The sequence below is a fragment of the Xyrauchen texanus genome, chromosome 1 (genome assembly GCF_025860055.1).
Source record: "Xyrauchen texanus isolate HMW12.3.18 chromosome 1, RBS_HiC_50CHRs, whole genome shotgun sequence".
Classification (NCBI taxonomy): domain Eukaryota; kingdom Metazoa; phylum Chordata; class Actinopteri; order Cypriniformes; family Catostomidae; genus Xyrauchen; species Xyrauchen texanus.
This window is the reverse complement of record NC_068276.1, coordinates 55,816,658-55,842,160: the sequence shown is the minus strand read 5'-3', so window position 1 is coordinate 55,842,160 and position 25,503 is coordinate 55,816,658. Positions and strand designations below refer to the sequence as shown.

The following is a 25,503-nucleotide window of genomic DNA, read 5'->3' as shown; positions in this document are numbered from 1 at the left end:
ATAAACTGTCTTATTTATATATCGTTGGTGTAATTCATTTTGATTTAATTGTGCATCTCAAGACTGTGTTATAGTAATTTGGTCACCACTTTTATTGCCATTTTTTGTTATTGGGTCATCTCTTTTATGTAGTATCTATCATGGGCAAGGCCAGCTCAGTTTTTAACAGCGCTCGTAGACTGGAGGTGGTCCGGACATGCATCGGCTTCATCTTTGACAACAAGACTCTGGAAACCGAGAAGGTGATGGACTCATTTCTGTCATTAACACAGTAGAACTAAGCCCACATGTGTTCACATGCACATCTGGAAAAATACAGCATGCAGATTAACCTGCGTTAGTGATGGCATTCTTATTGTGATAAGCAAAACTCTCCAGATGCAAGTCATACAGACGTACTGTAGGAGGAAAGGGGTGAACAAACAGTCATGCACACCCTCTTAATTTCCCTGCCCTTATCAATAACGCTAATGTTATTCTAACATTAACCATGACTGATGTTTGTCTAAGACATCTTGACATTATTTTAGGCTAAATGGCTTTGTGCAAATTACCTGTGGCAAAGGGAAATTTGCTCACAAGGGATGCTTTTAAACTTTTTGGAGCCTGCCATCATTCGTGATCCATCCCTCCCCTCGGTATTTGCATTGGAATGGTAGCCGGCTACCAGCACACGTTTACTTTTTTTTTGTTGGTTATACAATGCACGCCAGCATCCCTTTACAGTTGTAAAAATGTTGTGCTTGCAGCTTTACGGCTTCTGGGTGCTAGTAAAGACATCACCTCCACACAACCTCCACTCCATCAGCTTGAGTAAACCCGACCAGAGGATGCTGCCTCTGTCTAGACTTAAAATCTCATCAATAACAACCGTTCTGGAATTTTAACTATGGGTCAAAGGTCAGCTGGCTGGATTTGGCTGGAAAGATGGCACCCTTTGCATGCATGTATTCAAGCCAAGCACTTATGCATCCAGATGAGGGCAGCTCAGTGAACCTTAAGCACTTCAAAAGCATATGTTTTAGTAATGCATTAACATGAGTAAATTGTCGGTTTCTACAGACACTCCCCGCAGCTCTTCGGGCCCTAAAAGGCAAAGCAGCACGCCAGTGCCTGACCGAAGAACTCAGCCTCCACGTGCAGCAGAACCGTGCCATTCTGGACCACCAGCAATTTGATCATATCGTTCGCATGATGAACTGCGCTCTACAGGTGGGCATTCATATTACCAGAATTATTACTTTAACGTCTAGAGAAAATGTATTCTGGAAGTGGTAAATATCAAAGCAGTTTTCGAGTAGTATGACTGGACAGTGCCAAGAGGATGTCCAGATCACAACACTAGCAAACATTAGCTTTTATTTATACAGTGCAGAAGTTTTCTGCACTGGTACTCAATGACCGCAATATGGCCCTGGTGAATCTACAATGCCACTGCAAAATTTATTTATGTCAACCAGGTTGTGAATTTGCACTCTGAATTGAATGCAATAAAAAAACTGGCCAAATAATGACTGGATATTCATGACAATGTGTAGTTAATACTTATCCATGCAAAGTTTTTGTTTAATACATGGTATTTTAGTTTAAAAAGAAACTTTAAACTGTGTTACTCAAAATGGTATTGTTTTGTTTAGGATCCAGTTCTGTAGGAAACACTGCAGTGCTATAGATACATAAACACTGTGAAACATTAAGAAAAGTGAAATTAAGTGTCTCAAGCACAATGTAGAGACGGTTATAGTGCAGGTTTTTGGGAAAGAAGAATGTTAGTTATGCATGTCAGGCAGAAGTCTCCTAAATTGTCTCCTAAATTACCATTTAGGGAGAACCTGCAACTCTTTGCTTCCCTTTAAAATATCGTCGAATAGACCTCCTGATAGGATCCATGACGTAAAAGTTAGGTATAGTTCACCCCAAAAATAATATTTTCTCATCATACATTCACTCTCATGGAATCCCAGGTGTGTATGACATTCTTCAGCAGAACACAAACAAAGATCTTTAGAAGACTATCTCAGATCTGTAGGTCCATACAATGCAAGTGAATGGTGATCAGACCTTTTGTAGCTCCAAAAATTACAAAGGAAATGGAGAAGTAATCCATAAGACTCCAGTGATATAATCCAAAACTTCAGAAGCGCGATAGGGTGAGAAACAGATCAAAGTCCTTGTTTTACTCTAAATCTCCACTTTCACTTTCACATCTGAAACTCTTATGTGGTGCCTGTTGAAAGTTAAAGTGGAGATTTAGAGCAAAAATGACTTAAATATTGTTCTGTTTCTCACCCACACCTATTATAGTGCTTCTGAAGATATGGATTTAACCACTGGAGTTACGTTTATGTTTCCTTTGTGTGACTTTTGGAGCTACAAAATCTCATTTGCGTTGTAAGGACCAACAGAGCTGAAATATTTTTCTAAAAATCTTTGTGTTCTGTAGAAGAAAGAAAGTCATACACATCTGGGATGGCATGAGGGTGAGTGAATGATAAGAGAATTTTCATTTTTGGGTGAACTATTCCTTTAATTAAGAACAAAGCCTGTAGTTTTTCTAGAAATTGAACAAAACAGAGGGATACTTGTTATCAGTGCTAAACAAACATGTCTGACAAGACTAATTGAAATGGACATGGAGTCAGCGTATCATATGAGGTCCAGGTCATTTTAGCGAGCCCAATGCATGTAAACAGCCAGCATGATTTATTTGTCCTGGCTGCTGTTTGTTTTATTATTCTAAAGGCAATTAAACTAGTTAATTCAAAAGGTATGGTTTATTTTCATAATTAGAACAGCTTATTAGAACAGCTTAAATTGGACTGTGAGTCCATTTAGTATTTTCAATCTCATGTAAAAGTGACATTTCAAGTTGATTGGACTTTGCATTACTCATATGTGTCAGCATCCCATGACTTTTTTTATAAAATGCCATTAATCACACAGCAAAGTAGGATCCCATTAGTAGTTCCTTATGTTATACAACATTGTTTCGGTATGGTTGGGGGGATTTTAATGATGCTGCGCAGTTTAAATAGCTAGCGAGTTTTATGGAGTCACTGGACATTCCTGGCATACTTTCGTCAAACTTATACAGACCGGCTAGGACCATGAGTCTCAACATCTGCATTTGAGCAGAGGTGGGCCTGTGGGATAAATTAAAATAGCTAAATGTTTTTTTAAAACAAAATGTAAAGAAATGTATCTATAAATTGTAGCAATGGAGAATGCATGCATATTTTTGAGTTGAGTTTCATCATATAAAACCGGAGCTGTAACTACCTCTGTCGTGTTTAGTTTTCCGTTGAGAGAAGAGATCCAAATGTGCTTTAGATTTACAAGGAATAGACATCAAAAGATGAAATGCGTGTACTATCAGCCATCAGAGTCCGTTAATCAAGATGAGACGCAGAAGCAGTAAAGCATGCCCTGCCAAAGCATGAGTGATTTCATGCAGACATACAGAGAGACTGCTCAAGGACAAAGGTTGTTTTGCATCAAAGTGTAGGTAACAACATGACATGGAACAGGGATGAGGATGACTAGCAATAAATACAGGACATCATCTGTAGCTGAGAGAGTGTTGTCTGGTGTCCATAACAGCACTTTAGTCTTTCTAGCGGCACAAAAACTTATAGATGTCGCCTGTTGCCTCCACTTCAGATGACTCGCCCATTGACCACCCACTATCATTTCAACAACTGTCTGATTAAAAAATGTAGCTTTTTCAAGCTGTCAAGCTCCAATCTGGTTGGCTAACAATGGTTTATGTAATTTCATAAGCTGGATGCACAGAGAACAAGAAGCGCCATGCCACATAGCGGGTGTAAGACAAGGCATAGGACGCATCAGTGTGGTGAATGTGGCAGAATTGGTGGCTCCATGGCGCAGCAGAATTTTGAGCAGTGGTAGCTGGGCACCACTAACAGACGGCAAGCATCGGTGTGCGAAGATTCCTAAAAAACTATCCTTTAGAATTTTAGAATGAGCCTTGTCATCTGCCAGACGTGTCTGTTGTGGGACCCCCATTAGAATCAGGGTGCAGTGGAAACAAGTTTCCAGGCTTTTACAATGAGCACTTCCAAGGACAAGCTAATCGCTGCATTTGACAAAATTTTCCATGTTCATGGCATCTAAATATTAAAAGATATTCAAACATTTTGTTTGAGACAGTTAGAAGTAAGTGAACAAGCTCTCCTTGAGCACACCTCTATATTCCTCTTTGCGGTCTGGATTCAGTATTGGGGAAATTACTTAATAAATGTAATACGTTACCGATTACAAATTACACAGCTAAAATTGTTAATAGTTGCATAATGTTTTAGATTTCACTTTTTTTGTAAAAGTAATAAATAATTACCAATGGTAAAATATGGCGCTAGTCACGCCAAGGTTGTGAGTCCCATTCCCAGTTGACACAAATTGATGATATGTTTATAGGACCTTGAATGCACTTGATACGCTTTAAATGAAAGCATCTGCCAAACTCATAAATTTAATTGTAAGCGGGCTGTACTTGGTCAGGATAAGCTGTAGTGTGAACCAGACTTTATGCTTTATGATCAAAAGCCTGGCAACATGAGATGTCACCTAACTTGTAAACTCCAGATTTCTGAATTTCCTCTTATCTTAGATTGATCTACTGTTAACAGTACATTTTAGAGTATTTTATTGAAGCCTCAATTTCCTTTATTAAGGTAAGATATTTAATGTCTTCGTCCGAGCCCTCTAGAATAAACAAAGCTGAATCACGTCGCTGACCTTGACCATACCTTTTTGGCAACTTTGCGCATTTGTCTCCCTTTTTGTTACAACCTTAGAGCCGGCTTGTAACAAAAAGGGAGACAAATGCGCAAAGTTGCCAAAAAATACATTTATTTTAACATAAACTAAGAAATCATGAAAATGTAATGTAAAGCAGTATACACTGATGAGCTCAAACATTATGACCACCTACCTAATATGCTGTTGGTCCTCCCTGTGCTGCCAAAACTCTACAAGACCCCTGAAGGTGTCATGTGGTATCTGGCATCAAGATATTAGCAGCAGATCCTTCAAGTCCTGTAAGTTGCAAGGTGGACCTGCTATTGATTGGACTTGTTGGTCCAGCACATCCCACAGATGCTCAATCTGATTTTAATCTGGGGAATTTGGAGGCCAGGGCAACACCTTGAACTCCCCATCATGTTCTTCAAACCATTCCCAAACTATGTGTGCAGTGTGGCAGGGCTGAAAGCTGAAAGAGGCCACTGCCATCAGGGAATACCAGTCCAATGAGGTGGTGTAATTGGTCTGCAATGATGTTTAAGTAGATGGCATGCATCAAATTGATGTCCACATGAATGGCCGGACCCAGGTTTTCCAGCAGAACAATGCCCAGAGCACCACAATCCATCCTGGTGCCATTACTTCCCCAGATAAACAGCGCACACGTACACTATTGTCCACGTGATTTAAAAGAAAACGGGACTCATTGGACCAGGTGCCCTTCCACTGCTCCAAGGTCCATTTCCAACACTTGTGTGCCCATTGTAGGCACTTTCAACAGGGCGACAGGAGTCATCATGGGCACTCTGACCAGTCTACGGCTATGCTACGTGTGTTGTGACACATTCATCCTGTAACCATAATTCAAGTTTTCTATGACTTGTGCCACAGTAGACCTTCTGTCAGTTTGGACCAGATGGGATAGCCTTCGTTGCCTTGCGCATCGATGAATCACCCTGTCGCCGGTTTGTGGTTTGTCCCTCCTCGGACCACTGTCGGTAGGTACTCATCGCTGCTGACTGGGCACCCCACAAGCCTTACCTTTTCAGAGATGCTCTGACCCAGTCATCTGGCCTTAAAAATTTTGTCATTTAAAAGTCGCTCAGGCCTTTACTCCTGCCCATTTCATAGCACACCTTTTAATGTAGTTGGAACTATCCAAAGAGTGCTGTCTCTTGGTCTGTCTATGGATGTAGAAAACTTTGGCATGCAGTAAAGTAAACCAAGTAAAGCTGTGGTTACACTACACTTTGCACTCCATTCACTCCCATTTAAACGTATCCGAACGTGGGAGAATGGAAACGCAAGCTCATGCAAAGAAATGTTATATTTTGGTGTGTATCAGAGTTCTAGCTTTGTGAACTCTGACCTGCAAATCCATATGATGAGAATAATTGTGACTAATAGAAGATAGAATGTCACACTCTGATCTCTTGGCTCAATACAAAGTTTAGGCCTACATATTTCAAAGCGGCATGTTTTTATTGTCACATGAAATATTGTAGTTGGTACTGTAGGCCTTTGAGCATGACATCATATCCTGTCCGGTAATATTGATTACCACAAAAATCGGGCCTGGGTAGCTCAGTGGTAAAGACGCTTGCTACTGTCACTGGAGTTCACTAGTTCGAATCCCAGGGCGTGCGTAGTGGTCTCCTAAGCAACTAAATTGGCCCGGATGCTAAGGAGGGTAGAATCACACGGTATAACCTCCTCGTCTTCGGTACAATGTGGTTAGTTCCCAGTGGTGGAGTGCGGATGCTGCGGTGGATGGCGTGAAGCCTCCACATGTGCTATGTCTCCATGGCAATGTGCTCAACAAGCCAGGTGACAAGATGCACAGGTTGACAGTCTCAGATGCGGAGGCAGCTGGGATTCGTCCTCTGCCTCCGAGTTGTTGCAAATCACTACTGGAAAAAGCGCATTAGGAATTGGGCATTTCAAATTGGGAGAAAAAGGGGGGACCCCCCCCTGCAAATGTATAAATGCTCTTACATTAATTATTCTGATAAAACTCATTTGTATAAACTTGCTTTTACTACTATGTAAATTTTCGTTTTTACCTTGTGTTTTACTAAGTGTGTTTTGATATCATATTTTGTGAAGCACTTTGTGCTGTGTTGCAGAAAGGTGCTATATAAATAAAAGTATTTTTTTATTTTATTATTATTATTATTATTATTATTATTATTTAAAGAAAAGGAGGGATGAGTCAAAATAATTTTTGGGGTAATAAACATTATGCCACAAATGCTGTTGATTCAGCTTAACATGTATTGAACCCAGAAAATTTCTTTAATTTGAGTATTTCTGCCTTGGACCAAGCACACCAATGCTAGACCACGCTTGTGATATCCGTTTACTTTCTACTTCCTGGAAACATCACATCATTTTAGTTTAAATGGTTCACTGCATTTATTGTTTTTCTTAAGTGTTTGTTATAATATGTACACAATTTTAATTGCAGTTCGAACATGCACATGACCTCAGGCATCTGGACTCCGGCTCCATCTGTTTGAGGTCGGCATGTTTGTGTAGTGTGACAGATGTGGTCATTCGCCCACTCCACGTGATGAAGTTGAAGACAGATCCGTGGCACCAACCCCCTCCATTGCGAAGATCGCAATCCCGGCGGAGCTAGCCCAATTTTACGCAATTTCTTGGAAAATCAGTGAGCTGTTAACAAACATATTTGTTGTGCATTCTTTAGGTGTTTGCTGTTGAAAATGGCTATTAACTAAAAGGAAACCACCATGTTTTATTTTGGCCAAAGAATGGTGTAAATGCACTTATCTCCCCTGGCAATAAAAGATAGACCTTATCATTGTTAAACAAGCCCATAACAAGGTCATTAATGAGCTTAATTGACATATTTACAGAGTCTTGTTTTGCTCTGGTCTGTGCTCCGTCCAGCTGTGGCCAGTTCTGGCGCTTAAAGTTGTGCAAGCCCAGCAGAGGTCTGGCATGCTATGAAGTGGAGATGCACTATGGCATCCCAGTCATTTCCTGTGCAGCAGGGTTATTGGCCAGCTCCAGGCTGCTTCATCTGCAGGGGCCCTTGCAAATACTCACTCTGCCTGTCAGTCGCACATTTGTTTTATACAGTGCAGTGAAGTGGATCAGAGCCGTACATACACATTCTACAGACTGGCGGGAGAAAAGAGTGCACCAGGGTTTCATTTAAGTGATGTACTTTAAGATGCTCTGTAATAATTTAAGACAACAGAAAAAAATATATACACATTTGTAGTCTTATTAGGCTAGGGCATGGGTTTCAGCCTGGGCTCCAGGGAGTAATGGGGTGCTAGGGAGTCTGCAAAACATCTTGAAGAAAGAGTGAAAAAAAATTCTCACTTATTCTTACTGAGCGAACAGGCTACCTTTAGATTTCCTGTCAAATTTTTTTGTTCTGGTAAGGTGTTCATTTCCTGATATTTCTCCTGTTTGCCCACATCTCAAATTCTTGACCGAGGAGAACTCTTCTTGTGGAAGAGCGTTGATAATTCTTTAAAACTAATCATGGGTGTGATTTTTGACATGAGGTCCTATTTTATTTACAATCGCATGTGAGAGCTAAAGAGTAGTTACATAGGTTACAAATCTTAGAGACTGTGCAGAAGTACTCTGTGATTCACAATATAAACTCCAGCAAGACACAGTGGCAAATGATAACTGACAGATCAGAAAACTTGTCGCCAAAAGTGGAAGTTTAATAAGGCAAAGAAGCAATAAAACCCTAAAAGTGGTGATCCAAGGACAGAAAGACCTGCATTATTGGCATTACTTCTGTGGCTGTAACAACACAGTGATGTCACCCTCAATAAACAAATTTTATAACGACACTGCATTTAGCATAAATGTCGATTTTGTTCACCTAGGAAGCTTTAGTTCGTCCAGGAGAAAAAAGTTTGGCTTCTTCATAGTATAAATTAGGCTTTACTGTTTCATTCTGTGTGGACAAAAACTAAATTTCAGTTGAATTTTTAACTTTTGGCTTTAGTGCAATGATGATGTTAATTCTAATTATTTAATTTTACAAACAACATGTTGCATTCACAATAGCACACTTACTATTTTCCCACATAGTATAAAAGGGTCATTACACTTGTGCTTTTATATTCATTCTCGCAAGGTGATCACAAGTTTTGGGAGTTCTTTGTATGAAAATGTTTTTAAAAACCCCTGAGCTAGTGTGTACTTGTGTAATGTTATACACTTTTCCGTGTCGATGAGACGCAAAGACATGCACCTAGTTTTCTTGGAAAACTAGGGTGTAGACTGTGCTGATGACAAAATTTGTGTCATGCAAAAGCCATGCAGGCTATTAAGCCATCTTTACATGGCCATGGTGGCATAGAAGCTGCATTTAAACTGGTATTTCGATGCATTTACACAGACTGTTTAAAGCTGCTCAGAGCAGGTATAAAGGTTTTTATGCAGAAATTACAATTGCATACATAATATGAGATTAATGTTTAAATTTAAGGCTGCTCTGAGGTGGGTTAGAGCAGGCTTCATTTAGACTGGCTTTTATGCTGCATTGCGTCTTTACGCAGAATGTTTAGCAGGCACAGAGCACGAACACCAACCAGAACAGCCTGGATTCTGGGAGTGGTGGCAGATGACCAGCTTAATTTCACTGCACACCTCTCGGTCTTGCAGATTCATGCTTTACAACATCAGAAAAGTCAGACCTTTCCTCTCTGAATATGCTACACAGCTCCTGGTCCCAGCTCTGGTCATTTCAAGACTGGACTACTGCAATGCTCTGTTGGCTGGCCTTCCGGCTAACACAATGAATCCACTGCAGATGGTCCAGAATGCAGCAGCACGTCTGGTCTTCAATCAGCCAAAAAGGTCTCATGCCACCCCACTCTTGATTTCACTCCACTGGCTACCTGTAGCTGCCCCCATCAAATTCAAGGCTTTGACTCTGGCTTTTAGGACAGCCAATGGAACCGTGCTCTCTGTGGTCTATGAACGAGCAACACCTGGTGGTCCCATCACAAAGAGGCTCAATGTCTATTTCACAATCGTTCACTTTCTCTGCTCCTCTGTGGTGGAATGAACTTCCAACCTCCACACGATCTGCTGTTACCTTCTCAACATTCAAAAATCTGCTGAAGACACATCTGTTCCAGGAGCACTTAAAAAACCCACACTTATTGCACTTACTTCTGCACTTAACCTGCACTTAACCGGCCCTTGAAGTAAAAAAAAAAATCCTTGTCTGTCTCTATCTTCTGTGCTGGCATCTTCACTATTCCAGCCACTGTGAGAACTTGGCAGTCCTATACTGCAGCTGTTGTTAAACTTTGTTTGACAAATTGCTCATGACGTGTCTTATTTGTAAGTCGCTATGGATAAAAGCATCTGCTATATGACTAAAAATGTAAATGTTTCAGACTTGGAAATAATCATTGAAATAAATAAAATCCTGAATGGAAATTTCTTAGTGATTTATTCATTTATACAATTATACAATTATGCTCAGCTCTAAAAACATGAAAAAATGTGTGTGAACTCTGGTTAAAAGTTGCGGGAATCATATCAAATAACAATAGATATGAAGACGAAGCATTTCAATTTGGATAGTTTAAGATGCTCTCAAGGGTGAACTTAAACTTTAACCTCCACTTCCATGCCAAAAAGCCACTTAAAACCTTCCTGTGGTGTTTCAGGAGGAGAGGAGTCCCCCATAATAGACTGCAAACGTAAACACTTTTCACCAGTGCTTGAATGTTTCATGTTGACTTTAAGGTTAACTTGTTATCATTGCATTCAAAATTAGTCCTGTGATTGATAGGTAATGCTTTGCATGGCAAGCTGTGTTCCTTTCAGACCATCTTTTCTGGGACTAGGACTCTGGAGTGTGTAATGGGAACACCTGCTGATTTAATTTATTTTCTTCGTTTGTCTACAGTTGCTTTTCCACCACTGATTGTGAACACTAGAACAGGAGTCCCACTGTGCTGAATTATTTTCCTTGAAAAGAAGAGCATTCAGTGAGTGATACCTGACTTTGTGGCCTCTGGCTAGATGAACTAACATAATGCTCAGTGAAAGCTGCAGGAATAAATGTGCTGGGAATTTCTCTAGTGCATCATTCCCATGTTGAACAAGTGCGGCTTCCTATGAGGCCAGGTACACAGCAACTAAAACAGGATTTCTGTTTGGCTCAGGCTCTTTGGATTAACAAACTATGAAGATGGGAGTGCCACTTGGTGATTTATTTTCTCCAAATCACTTATCACAACATCATATAGCTTCATGAATTGACCGCAATTTAAGTAACTCGATTTCTATGTTTTTCTCTCCACATGGAGAAATGGAGCATCTGAAGCTATACACTGTATAGACCGAGAAATAACACATGAATCATAGTTGCCAGAAACAGTGAATCGGTTCAATAAATATGCATTTTATTTTGCAGAGAAAAGTAATAGGAAACCTCTTCTCTTCAAGCTGCATGATTTGAGATATAATTTATGTCTGTAGCTCAAATGTGCAAGGCAAGAGACATCCCGAAGTTTAATACTTTAAGGCTGGTGGTTTTCAAAGACTTAAACTAGGGGTATTCAACCATTTTTGGACCAAAGACCCTTTGGTGGGTAGAGAGATGGAGCTGGGACCCCTGTTACATATTGTATAAAATTGAATGTGGCATTTTATGCCTATAAAAACATGTATGGTATGCTACCATATTATTGTATGTACAGGACATACTTTATGATATTTATATTGAAAAGCTTTTGAAATAATCATGAAATAATGTACAGCAGGGGTCTGCAACTTTATTGCAGACCCCTTAACTTATTTTTCTTGTTAATCACTTTTCCATATTCCCTCCTTAATAAAAAAGAAAAAAGATAGATTGATACATGGAGAGAGAGAAAGATAGACAGAGAGACAAACAGACTGACCATGTCCATGCAGAATAAACCATTTTTATGAAGTTACTAATATGGAGTCTTCATCTCATGTGAGTGATACATTTTATGCATACATTTCAAAAAACATTTCATTAGGAGTACAACTTTGCAAAGAGAAAAAATGACTGAGCTAATGCAACTTTATTTATGTTGATTGAGAGTCACCGTCTTGTGTGTGTGGAATGTTAGGGACCATGTATGCCGGCTTGATAATCTCAGCGGTAACTATTTATTTACACCAGGCAAGTAGGCAATTGTTCTGAAAGCAAAATGCAACTAATAATAAAGTGAACTATCACTAAGTGAATAAAGTGTAGGCTATCATCCGCTCAATCGCACAGCACAAACACAAAGCAGACTCGTTTACTCATGTGACCCTCTGAACCTGATGTGTCATGTGTTTGAGAGGGTCCTGATGAGCATGGGTGCGTGAATGGTTTATCTGTGCTTCTGCTGACTAGCTCGTCACACTTTCGTCACACTTTACAGTTTTTCTCGAATACTTAAACACATTTCTTGTAATTATGCCTCTTTTTCTCGAAACTCTACTCACGTATCCATTTTCAGGTTAAAATTAAGCTCTCTACTCAAAACCATTCAATCTTGCTGAAAAACCAAACTTTGCCCTCAGACATGACACACAAGCCCTCAAAATAACACTACAACATAGTCTTACACACTGGTGAGCTAAATTAAAAAGAATACTACAAAAACAGTAATAAGTTATATTGCTTGTGGATCTCCCCCTGACATTTTTTTCACATGATGAACACAACAAAAGACACAGGAAATGTATACATTTGCACATTTTGTATTCCTTAATGTACTGTACAGTACAAGACACCAAACAACAACATCAAAATTATTCTGCACCAGCATCCGTCATAGTCATACCATGGACAAGGACATGGTCAACTAGAGTGGCACGAATTTAATCCGAGACTGCTTGTCTCTTTACCCTTGCCCTTCCTCTTCCTTGTCATCATCCTCCTCCTCCTCCACCTCCCCCCCTCTTCCTCCACCTCCTCCTCTCCCTACTCTTCCTCCACCTCCTCCTCTCAGGTGTGCTCGACCTCTTCCTTCACATCTCTTTCAACTTTCCACTTGGGTAATTGTGTGCTTATTGAGCTCAAGTTGGTCAACTAAATAAAGTGAAGCTTTCAAGCAGAGTATAGAGTTAACGAACCATCCTCCATCGTGGACTCCAGCCATGGCTGATTTCAAGGCACTCTACCTCCCATTGCCCGCCGGTCTATATAGCGTCCATTTGGTCGAACCACTTCCACTTGTCCTTGATGGTTCTGTAGTCACTTAAGTTTTTTTTTTACTTTTCTTTACACTGTTGGTAGGTCCGGTGGTAGCCGTGTGCAGCCAACAGCTGAGACACTTCCTGAAATACTTTTTCGTTTCGTTCGTCGATAATGAGAGGAACATCTGCGTGGTTTTGCGCACAGCCATTTCTTTTTACAATTCGAAAGTCGTGTGAACAAATGATACTGCTATTGCTATAGCTAACTTTAAAACTAGTGGGTTGATGTTGCGTGTTGGAAATCCAGTGACTCTGGTAGTGACGAATCTCTCTGACCAATCAGTGATTTGTAGGCTTTTGACGTCACATTTAGTATCGACTCGGCTTGCTTGGAACCTCGACTGAGGTGGTACTAAACAAAAGTATCAGGTACCAGGTACTATACACAGTGGAAAACCCCCAAAAAGTGAGCAGAGTTGAGTCGAGTTGTACTGTGCAGTGGAAAAGTCCCATAAATGACCACATGGTGTAAGCAATGAGACATGATCGGATTTGTGTGTTGAGTTTTGCAGTGACAGTTCAACAAATCTGACTCACGAGTCAAAACAGGCGAATAGTGTTTATAGTTTTGGGGAAATGGGTGTGCTTTTTGAGAAATAGCATTATGATGTTGAAATTTTTGTTCAAAAGCCTGGTTATAGTGTTTAAGCAATCAAGAAAACTGTAATAGTGTTTAGCAATCCAATCAGTTCATAACTAAATACAACAGGATGCTGTTGTAAGAGGAAGAGAAAGACTCGGCATGCAGGTGCGAGGAACTTCGACATGTTAATTAATTAAAATTCATACACTTAACTCTACTTATTGCTCGCACGTGTGTGATTTTTGTGCCAATGGTGGATCAACAATAATTTGCGGACCCCCTGTTGAAGACCCTTGTCTTAAACGGTAAATGCTGCCTCTTTTTGTGTAGATTTATATACAAAAAAATAATGTTATATGTATGCATAAACAATAGCCAACTAAGTAATAAATAAGTGCAAAAGCAATATCTTTCTTCCACTAAAAATTGCAGTACACTGTAGCCACTAATGGCCACTAATTTTAAATGGCCACTAATTACTCTGGCCACTAATTTGAAGTTTTATCCGGTATTTTCTTGTAATTTTATTTGATCAAAATTCATAATATTTCATGTGTTTGAGCAATTCACCAATAATGATCTTAAATTCAGTCTGACAGACATTCGGCAATGCATTGGAACATGATTAACGGTTGTGAATATTTATTTTAAAATATGAAACCACATTTTGCATAGTTTTTTTTTAATTGAAAATAAATATTTGACCTTATGACAATGTAATGAATTAACGGTTTTTAGCCTATACACTATTTGTGATAAACTCGCATCACATGAGCCAGTCTCCATCTCTATGTAAAACTACACTTGTCACAAACACATGAAAATGTGTCGAGCCAATATAATGCCGAACTCGTAATAATGGGCATGACGTGAGTTCGTTCCAAGTATTTTCATGTTTTCTACATATGTGCCACATGAGTTCTGGAAAACCTTTTATGTGTCCTAGAAACTTGTGCAGCTTAGAAGATGTGGGTCACAACAGATGTTCTTAGTTTACGGTTTATGTATTATTTCATTTGTTCACGTATCTTTTTCAAGCTCACCCAACCACTACATGAATGCTTTCTAGCATGAAATGCAGGTGCTCTTGACATTTAACAGTATTATATACAGGCTATAGAGCTACTGTCTATTAAGCTTGAATATGGTCAGTTAAGCTATTTATTTACATTTATCTTCACAATACATTTTTATTGTAGGTACTTCTTTTTTTACTTAAATTTATCATCATTCTCTGCACCTCCCCTGACATGATCTTGCGCCCCAGTTTGAAATCCGTGGCTTGAAGGGTTTAAGCAAGAAAATAATAGTGATGCTTGCTGATACCCAATTTTGTTGACCTCTTCTGTTCTTTAGAAAAGCAACTTCACAATTTAAATATTGTCATTCACAACATGTTGTGTTAATGCCATTCCTAGAGAGTACTGAAAATAGAGCTTTTGTTTTATTGGAAGTTGACATTACCTCTTCCTGCCTGACCGCGAGCTATGTGCGAGTGCAGACATATGAGTCAGACAGGACACGGAGGAGTCATATAATATGAGCTATAGAGAACAACGTGTCGCAGTCCATGTGCACTCATAGAAAGCATTCAATCTGCTCACACTTGTGAGGAGGCACGTACTGTATTGTGGTGAGTCACAGGTACTCAACATCCCTTTTCATTCCTCTATGACTGAATAAAGTTGCATACGTGCTGTGCAGCAGCAGATAGTTGACACTATAGAGCAGCTGTTGATCGGTAGTAATGGCCTTTCGATGACACATTAATTCACACCATTGGCGGGAATACAAGGCAGAGTGCAAACTGTATCTGTCTGCTTATGTCAGTATTATACACTTGACTTTTCTACATAATGACATGAGTTAAATGTGTAATAACCAGAAGATCTGCACTATTTTTGAAGGATTTTAGTGTTATTTTTTTAAGAAATAAAAGTGCTTTTAAGGCAGCAAAAGAATGGTGTCTTAGGCTTTGGTTCTGTATAAGTGAAATGCTGCATGAGAAGTTCCACTCTCCTTTCCAAATGGTTACCATTTACATTTACATTTACATTTATGCATTTGGCAGACGCTTTTATCCAAAGCGACTTACAGAGCCCTTATTACAGGGACAATCCCCCCGGAGCAACCTGGAGTTAAGTGCCTTACTCAAGGACACAATGGTGGTGGCTGTGGGGCTCGAACCAGTGTCCTACTGATTACCAGATTACCAGTTATGTGCTTAGACCACTACACCACCACCACTCCAGATAGATTACCAGATTACCAGATTACCTGGTTACCAGATAGAACAAAATAAAAGAACGGTTAATAATGTTCTTTTTTAAATGAGAGTACTTTGCAAAAAATGAAACGTGCTTTCATCCTGAAGGAAACTGCTGCATCACAAATTTCTTTGCCTAATTTCCCATTGTGGATGAAGCATTTAAAAAAACAGTTTCCACTCCGGAACAATTTGTTCCTTTGTTCCCGTTTTCGGTTACGTTCTGCCAAAGATTTTGTTCGTTTTCGATTTTCGGTTTTCATTCTTTTAACGTATTTTAGTCCCCGATCTCTGTTGCTGTTGTCAAAATACATTTCCAATGAATTAATTGTTTACAAAGGCTTTGAATGAAGGGATGTTTCGCTTTCCCTCTGGCCAATGAAGCAGTTGGTTCCATTCAACACCCGAATGTTCTGCCACAGCTGCCAGAGTAAATGTAAAGAACTAAGAGAGAAATACCATCCATGGGGGGTCTGGCATTGATTCAAGGTTTGTGCAGGAACTGATGTTTTGCATTTGCCGCTCTCCTTACATTCCGATTTTTATGCCAGGATAGAGAACAGAGATTCTGTCTGGTTTATGAATTATAATTATAATGCAATCCTGGTTGAAAACGCACCATTTTCTTGAATGCAATTGTATGCCGTATAGCATTAAGTTACTGTATGTCCTCACAAAAATGACTGAAATAGCCAAACTCACTAATCAGAAAGGGGTGACCAAAATAGTGTAGTTTATAAAAAGTATATTTATTGCTCAAGAAGAAGAAAAAAACACTCTCCTGTGTCCACACATCATGGTATTTACAGTTTCTTCAGAAAATATTTAAATCTTGTTGTAGGCGTGCATCTGTAAATGTACAGATTTATTTATTTTTTCTACAGGTGCTTATTTCTGAACCTCTCTATCCTTTCCACTGCTTTCATGAACAGCAAATCATGAATCGTTTTTTTATTGTGCTAAAAACCGATAGCTATTCTTTCATTAAAGTAACAGTCATCTGGCTTTGACTATATCAAAGAACAAGTTTCTATTGAAATTTAATACACCACTCCAAAAGCAGCTGATTTTTTTTATTAAATTTTTTTATTCAACAACTGAAGCTTTGATTTAATGTCCATTTTAAATATGACTCGATCATGTCGGTTTGGAATGCAAAATATGAAAATACTTATACATTGAAAATTGGAAGTCTGTCAATTGTGTCAAGATTATATAGCGTATTAAAAGCTTATGCATTACGATTTACTGTTGGTTTTATGCTGAATGCTCTTGCCAGGATGTTATCAAAAACAGATGGAGATAGATGCTGTTTTTTAACGAGGAATGTTTTTTGTTTACCCCTAAAAATGTGTTCATTATCAATGTGTTATGGGAATAGTGATAACCCACATTTGTTATAGGAAATATATGATGTACGGACATGCTACGTACCAACATTATGACGTTTTGTAAGTACTTGCTATCAACTGTTATAAAATGTATAAAAATGGCAAGTGATGTCATCGTGCACAATTGGCCAAAGCTCTTTTAATCACCGGCTCTAATTTGTATATTTCAGTGATATCATTTAACATCTCCCTGTCTCTGTTTACTCGCAGGACTGCTCCAGCTCAGAGGAATATACTGTGGCAGCAGCATTACTGCCCCTGACGACAGCTTTTTACAGGGTAAGTAAGTGTGAAATGCCCCATGAAATCTCGACAAGCACAGTTTTCTGCCCTATGATTATGTATTTTCTATTGAAACAGGAAGAGGAGTATTTGATTGTAACAAAAAGTAGTGTCATGATTTCATGTTTTCCATCTTTTTGGTCCGTTTTCCTTGAAGAGACAATTTAAATGCTTATCTCTGCTAAAATAAAATTTTGCCAAATTATAGAAGTACTCTAGCTTCTAGGTGACCTCAAAAACACATGGACTAAACTGTCACTGTCACAGCCACAAAACTGTCAATTTGATTTCACTTGGTCTTTAAAGCCAGGTCGACTGCAGGCAGACTTGCATCTCCAGTTACTAGCTTTTAATCACGGCCCAACGACAGTGGCACCAGTGTTCGTTAATGCTGGAAGGAGGTTCGTTTTTACACCTCTCTCCATCTGATCCATTTATTTAAGACTGACACCTTGTCTACACCAGATGCGAGAGGCGTGGCATGATAAAGCAAATCACAACCATTATAATCAATGATGCTGTTTACACTGGATGCGTCCGTCATGCCACGCCTTGTCAGCCTGACTGTAAAAGGATGCCCTGTTCTATTTTGCACTCCACACGCTGGCACTACTCCTGCTAACAAGACAATTAAACTGTTTAGAATGTTTTTTTTTTTTGTATTTATTTTTATGGCATGTCCAGTGTAGACAGCCTCCAGGCGTTGCAATGCAACATTGCTCATGTCCGTGTAAGGCTATGTGCAATGCTCATTCGATGTGCCCATCACAGACTGTAAAAGCAGATAGGCATGAGCAGTATTATAACCTAGTTCAGTTTAAATGTAAAAAATGTTTTGCCTGCAAAAAAACCCCAAAGGGCTGAAGGGATCTGGCAAGTTGTGGGGATGCAGCTTCTAACACAAATTCATCACATACCCAGATATTTGTTGTCATAGGGATAGACACAACTGACTCTGTTGCTTTTAAATTGTATGTGCTCTGTCTCTGTGCTATTTATCCACAGTGACTCACTCTGTGCACAGGGGACATGTGATGTAGTCATAAGATGATATGTTGGTAATCCTCACATCTATTTGCCACGACAATAGCACTTGCTCAAGCCCAGTCTTAAACCCCTAACACTACATTTGGACTACATTTGCATGGTCAAAATAACCTAAACATGTAGAGATAAGATTGCTTGTCCCATCCAGGAATGGGTTTAAATTCCTTTTGTATTGCAGTGTCCTTCAAAAGCAACAGTTTGGGATTCTACGATCACAGTCGTAGACACAGTACTATGTTTTTCTTGCTGGAATATGTGAGTGGCGCTTACCAGTGCAAAAATTGCCGGCACGAGGCTAAAGGAGTTGTGGGTGGTTGCCAGGGCATTGCAGTGCAGTTGCTAAGGCGTTGTAAGATATTGTTATGGTGCATTCACTTGAATTGTTTACGCCCTCTGAGCTAGTCATTTATTTGTTTCTATGGCAACACTAATTATGCCAAAATGGATCCATGTGTCCATTTTGCTGTTGATAACAGCAAAATATTTAATCACAATTTTATATCAAGCAGAAATACCGTATATGTAAACTACCTTTAATAATAATAATAATTTATTGCCATGTCAACAAGTTGATTGGAATTTATCTTGGTACAACTCTCAGAAAAAAATGACCTAAAGACAGACATCAAAAGTACACCAACAGTCCCCAACAACAATAAGACATTAGACCAGAACCCTGCAGACGTTCAAAAAAAAAAAGATAAAAACCTTTAACTGTTGAGGCCACTGCCATTTTTGTTTCGTTTTACATGACATCACAATGGTCAAGTCAGAGCTTTAGGACATTTCTGAGCTGGCACCATTAGTTGCTGTTTGCTAACTAGGGTGTTCTTTGAGGTTGTCAATTAAAAGAGCCCACCCCAAGTCTCAATAATATTCTGATCCCAAGCTTGGGTGCTTTCTTCAATATAAGTCTAAGGGAGTTTTTTTGCACATTTTATCATCCACCAGTCCACAATTCGAAGTTTGTTTGCTAAGAAAAGTAATAACACACCTCTCCTTAACTCACCCCATGATTTGAAGTGTCATGTAGGTGTTAGGAATGCACTGATACCGCATTTCTCTTTCGATCTGATACCTGGAATCTCAGTATTGGCCAATACCGATCCCGATCCAATACCAGTGTTGTCGTATCAGTTTAGAATACTCTGTGATACTAATTGAGGGTACTCTTTTATATGCAAAGAAACACAATGCTCAAACTAAACATTATTTCAATATTGCCTATTAAGAAAATCTTTATCGTTAACTAGTCTACTGGATAATGTAGCAGCAAAGTTAGCAGTAGTTCAAGGGAAAAGAAGCCATTTTTTTTTTTTTGCCAAATTTTCAACTTGTATCTGTTAAAAAGATTCAGATCTCTTTATTGTTCACATTCTGGCACCCATAATAATTATTGTTAAAATTTGTAAAGAAATAATAATTACAATAATAATACATTATTATTATTATTGACTTTAAACAGCAGTAATATATTTCAGTTGTGCACCTTTAACTTTAAAACCCTCTGGCTTTTATTTTGGAGGAAGACCTGAAAGTGTCTGTATTGGGCTAGTTAACAGTAGTTTAATTCACTTCCTATTTAAAAGCTGAAATCTGAAATACTCCTCCGGTGCCATTCTCAATGCATGTTATAAGCAAGTGATGTCTACATGTGATTGATTATTATGCTTGTGTGTACATATATTGTGGCGGAACGACCCGACCCTCCCTCTCATCATTATTGCCCCGCCTCTGAGTGCTGTCCTTCTGCCAGGCTCATGATGGGAGTTTGGCAGGAGAAGAGAAGAGGCGCATAATTAATAAGCCCCATTTGGGCAGCAGGGGGGAAAGAGGCACACCTGATTTGTGTTTGGCCTCATCACCCCTGCCAAATACACGCAGAGCATTTCTTTCTGCCTGTTGCTCACCCTGCCACAATGTACAATATATATTGATATTAGTTTAATGGTTCTATGTCATTTTTTTAGCTTAAAAGTAATGACCCTGATTAACACACAGTATCAGATTTAGATCTGATTTTAGATTTTAAAAGGGGCATGCCAGGCTACAGTGACGGCTACACCGTAACAGCTGTAGCTATGCATAGCCTACGCCGTAAGTTCGATGCAGAAATATAAATCAGTCTTTAGCAAGCACCGCTAATGAGTTATAGGGATGCGTAATCAGGAATGTTTTTTAGTTATCGTTCTTCCTTTTCATCGACGAGATCCACCTGCCACTCAAATCATTCCCAAGAGCATGAGATTCCGTTCAAGTTCAAGTCTTGCATTAAGACATCTGAAAGCTATTGCTCCAGCCCTTGAATTTCCTGTTTTTCAGTTGTCCCCTGAGCAAAGCCTAATTAAAGCTTTACACAAAAAGAGCTTACAGACAGGTTTACAAAGCCCTAGGTGATCGCAATAAACAGTTCATTTGGCGGGAGAGATAAGTGATACCTCGTTTGATTTTTTTGCAGGTCAGCTCTATTGATATATTTCACAGATTTCCTGAAATGAATTGTAAGAAACCACCTTGAATGGTTCTGCTGTGCATTCAGGGCTGTCCTCAAATGATCCCTATGTCTCACCATAATTAAATCCTTGTCTGTGAGTCAGTGCTCCACATTACCCTCCTCTACACTTCCAGTAGCATTATACTCAACCGTACAGCATGTTATTGAGGTAGTTTTGTTAGCAGATGAAGGCTTGACTGCTGTTCTATCTGTTTGTTTCTCTCCTGCTATTCTACTTGAGGATGACCAAGCAAGTATGGACATTACTGCATTTACATTTACAGTTATGCATGTGGCAGACGCTTTTATCCAAAGCGACTTACAGTGCACTTATTACAGGGACAATCCCCCCGGAGCAACCTGGAGTTAAGTGCCAATGGTGGTGGCCGTGGGGATCAAACCAGCGACGTTCTGATTAACAGTTATGCGCTTTAGCCCACTACGCCACTGCCACTCCGGCTCGGTAGAGCTCAATCCCTCAGCTTTTGCCATTAGAAAACCTCTGCATTTCCACACAATAATGAGCACAGAAGACTCAATCCAAACTAAATATAAACCCAAACTAGGTCTGCACAATTAATCGTATTTTAATAGCGATCACGATTTCTGCCTCTGACGGTTAAGCATAATTGTCTGCAATATTAGTGAGCTAGTAAACAGAAGTTTAAAGCCAGGTAAAATTGCAAATTCTTAATTTTCATGATATATCTCTGAGTTCGGTTTGTGCGCGTCATTAACATGCGCAGACTGGATTATTTTTAAAGTGCTACGCATTTACCTTAGTTGCTTATTTCCTGAATTCCAAATATGTTTGGCCATAACAAGTATGTAAACAAATCTAAAGTAACCCCATGACTTTGTGGTTGTGTGGAGCTAGGAGGAGATGGGAGCATTTCTCCATGTTTGGAAGCAGCACACTGTCACCTCTGCTGGTAACACACATTCTTTATTCTAAATAAAAGGCTTGAAAAAATTATTAGGCTTCCATTAAAATAGACACTTGAGACTGTGTAGATATTCTGCTATAAAATATATTACTATTAGCCTTATATATTACTGTTGGGTATGGAGATATAATAGTAATGTTAATAATAATAATTAGTAATAATATTAATTTAAAGAATGAATCTTAAAAGAGGATGCAAGCATTTTGGCTAATAGAGTTTCTATTAGCAGTAAAGAATGGGCAAAACATGCTTTCATTTTAGTCAAAAGGAATCATTTGCTAGTTTGCGGTTCTAGCAACTTGTACATGAGAGCTACTTTTTAATGTAATTTCATTTTAATAATCATACTACACAACTGATCGCAGACTGCCGTATCAACTTCATGACCATTCCATTTCGAGGGGAGAGTCTCTGATTTCTATTTTTGACCTAATTAAGGTCAAAAATAGTAAACGAAGAAAAAGCACTAAAATCTGGTGCACAGTTACTCTTAATTATACTTGCATTTAAACAATTTTAAATCAAAGTTTTTCCCTCAAAGATCTGCTCCCTTTCCATTTACCTACAAAGCAGAACACAGCAGTCTGCACTGCATTGCACTGATCTCCGCTTTGTTGTTATTTAGAACCTAGCCATGCATTTCGACATTGATTATAGGGGGATTTTACATAACTTGAACAATCTTCTACTCGCTTAATGTTTGTGCTTAAAACATTAAAGAAATGTTTTAATGATGTGGATGCCCTTAAAGTCACCTCAAATGTAGGACGAAAAACAGTGTATAACTTGGCAACTGATTTTTTTAAGTGACTCCTGGTACATTATTATGTACCTTGAGAGAAATCATGTGCACAAACACACACACACACACACACACACACACACACACACACACACACACCATAAATATGCAGGCTGGTTAGTTTTGCCAAAGCAGGTCAAAAGGTTTCTCACATGTAATCGGTATGCATCTCATTAATTTTGCAGAGCCTTTGTGCTTTGATTCATTCTCATTACAAGCACACAGGTCTTCTGAGAATTACTTAGCCTACAGGCTGTTTAATGATCTCTATGAAAGCAGGTCAGCTGACATTCGGGGCTTTCAATCACAGATCATCACTTATCAGCTTGTCCCTGCTCATGGAATGTTATAGTCGACACTTACAGGCCATTTACGTGTGTGTGTGTGTGTGTGTGTGTGTGGGGTGCGTGCGTGCGTGCGTGAGCGGTAGTGTAGACGGGAGCGGTAGTGTAGCAGTTAGCGCGCTGCGCTACGAACCTGGCGACCCGAGTTTGATTCCTGCTCATGTCCAACACCAGTGATGATTATCTGAACCGGTCCCGGGCCTCCCCTAGGTCGACTCAGCCTAAAATGAGTACCTGGTGCGGTGTGTAAAAACATCACCACTGGGGAGACAAAGGCGGTCGGGCGTGGTGCTGACCACCCACCCTCTCGAGTACCGTTCTGGCCTTCATAGGTGCTTGCTAACAGCACTTGCCCCTACAGTCTGTTAAGGCTAAATGGGGGATCTTTGTCTTTGTGGGTGCGTGCGTGCGTAAACCACAAATTGTTATGAAGTCTGTCCGTGAATTTGTTTGTCTGTTAAAATATTGCAAAATGCATCACAATCACATCCAGTCAGAACATATTTGATGTTTAATACAGCTGTGTGGAGAGGAATTTGAGATTTCAGCATGGACCAATGAGATTTCAGTGTGGGCGGGGCCACCCTTCACAACACTGCATTTAATGAAATGCATTCATTAGTGAATATAGAACAGACTTCGCTTCAGAATTAAGAATCAGATTCATCTACAGGGAATAGGTTTTTTTTAAAATAAAAACAGCCCTACTTTGAGGTTGTTAATCGATGGTATGCTTCTGTAAAAATTCATCAGTTAGCGTTATTTCAACTTTTTTAAAGTCGTGTTTAACAGTGGAATTGTTGGTTAAGAATTACACCAATTGTAATCCTGAGGAGGAAAATCCACCAATCAGTAGCACTGCAGCAACTATATTGATTCTTTTCTTATAATCAAGATCTTTAAAGGCATGTTCACACCAAATCCGTGACTATTTTGCGAGACAAACCTCTGACGGAAGGTTTATTCACAGCGAGTTTGTAAAAAACATTCGTACTGAAAAAAAAATCTGGTTTAGGGTGAACAGACCTTCAATTACTAGTTTTATATATTTTCATAATTTTTTATTCAATATGTAATTTGAATGCTTCATGGGGTTGTAGTTCATCCCTCGTTAAGTACACAGTCTTGGGGGTTTTTTTGTCCATTTTCAAATACTTTTTTGCTTCAAATCAAAGTTTGTAATGTTGCACCTCGGAGCTGATTTGTTTGGTTGATGGCTTCAAACTCTTTTATGAAGGAATTTTTGAAATGGAAAAAATACTTCCGGAAACAAGATGGCTGAAAAAGTGGGTGGGCACTTTTGCGCACCATATCCTGTTGCTTGCCGCGGTTGCAGCTGGTTAGGACAAAAACTCTTCAATTTACATTCAAGTGCTAGCTGTTAGAGTCTGTCGTTTTAAATGGCTTTACCTGATGTAGCATGGATGAGACGAATCGGCCCTGATCGATTCTTATTCCATTATTTAGATTTAGTATGAAGCATATATTCGAAAATGAAGTTTGTTTGTTTATGCCACAAAGTATGATATGATGGCCCATACAGTACATCTCCCATTTTCTGTGTGTTTTTGTGAGACTGTGAGAATACATTCACACGTGTTTTGCACTTTCACCTGGGTTAGTTGGGTCAGTGTGGCACTACTCCAGCACATTGTCGTCTTTCCCAGAGGGCTATGCTGTACTGTAGTCAAGGTCTGCATGCCATTACACTTGGGAACATACTCAACATGCTCTGTTCACTCCCTCTGGGTGAGCGTGTCGGTCTGTGGTCTGTTTGCATTTTAGTCAATATTCAATCTCAAAACATTGCTGCACTCTTTAATGAGATCGTCAGATGTCATTGTTTCTATACTGTGGACTTATGTGTGGGAAGGTTGTGGATTATCTCAGTAGGTGGGAGTCCTGAACTGTTGTTTAGCTGAGCAGCAGTGGTGCACACCTGTAGTTTGCTTGTATGATAATGCTTGTATAATAATTTGAGTGAATAATGTCCTGTACCTATGTTTAGTCTGTCCGGAGATGTTGATAAGCTGGGAGTGTTTAACAGGCACATGTTCCCCTTCTCTGCTCATTCACTTGTCAAGTACTTGTTTGAGAAGTTATACGTTATAATTTGCATTAGTTTCGTCACAATACCAAAATTTCTGTAGCCGATTCAAGCAAAATATCATGGCTCTCGATAACAATTTCAACACCAGAGCAAAAACATGGTAATGTGCTATTGAACACACTCCTTTAGCCTATTTAAAGTTCAGTTTTAATGTAAATAAAAATTTTAATAAATGCATGTTTCCTTCAAGTATTTCTCAATTAAGTATGCATTGCTTAAGTGTTTAGTACGT

At 39.3% G+C, this 25,503-nt stretch overlaps 1 protein-coding gene across 2 annotated transcripts in view; it reads left to right on the top strand.

Moving 5' to 3' along the window:
• LOC127647020 (myotubularin-related protein 13-like) overlaps window positions 1-25,503 on the top strand; it is a 146,338-nt gene that overhangs the window by 81,312 nt on the left and 39,523 nt on the right. For both annotated transcript variants that reach the window (XM_052131073.1, XM_052131080.1), the window contains 3 exons: window positions 133-242; window positions 1,063-1,212; window positions 17,456-17,524. In XM_052131073.1, coding sequence (XP_051987033.1) covers window positions 133-242; window positions 1,063-1,212; window positions 17,456-17,524 — 329 coding nt within the window. The remainder of the gene's footprint in view (window positions 1-132; window positions 243-1,062; window positions 1,213-17,455; window positions 17,525-25,503) is intronic.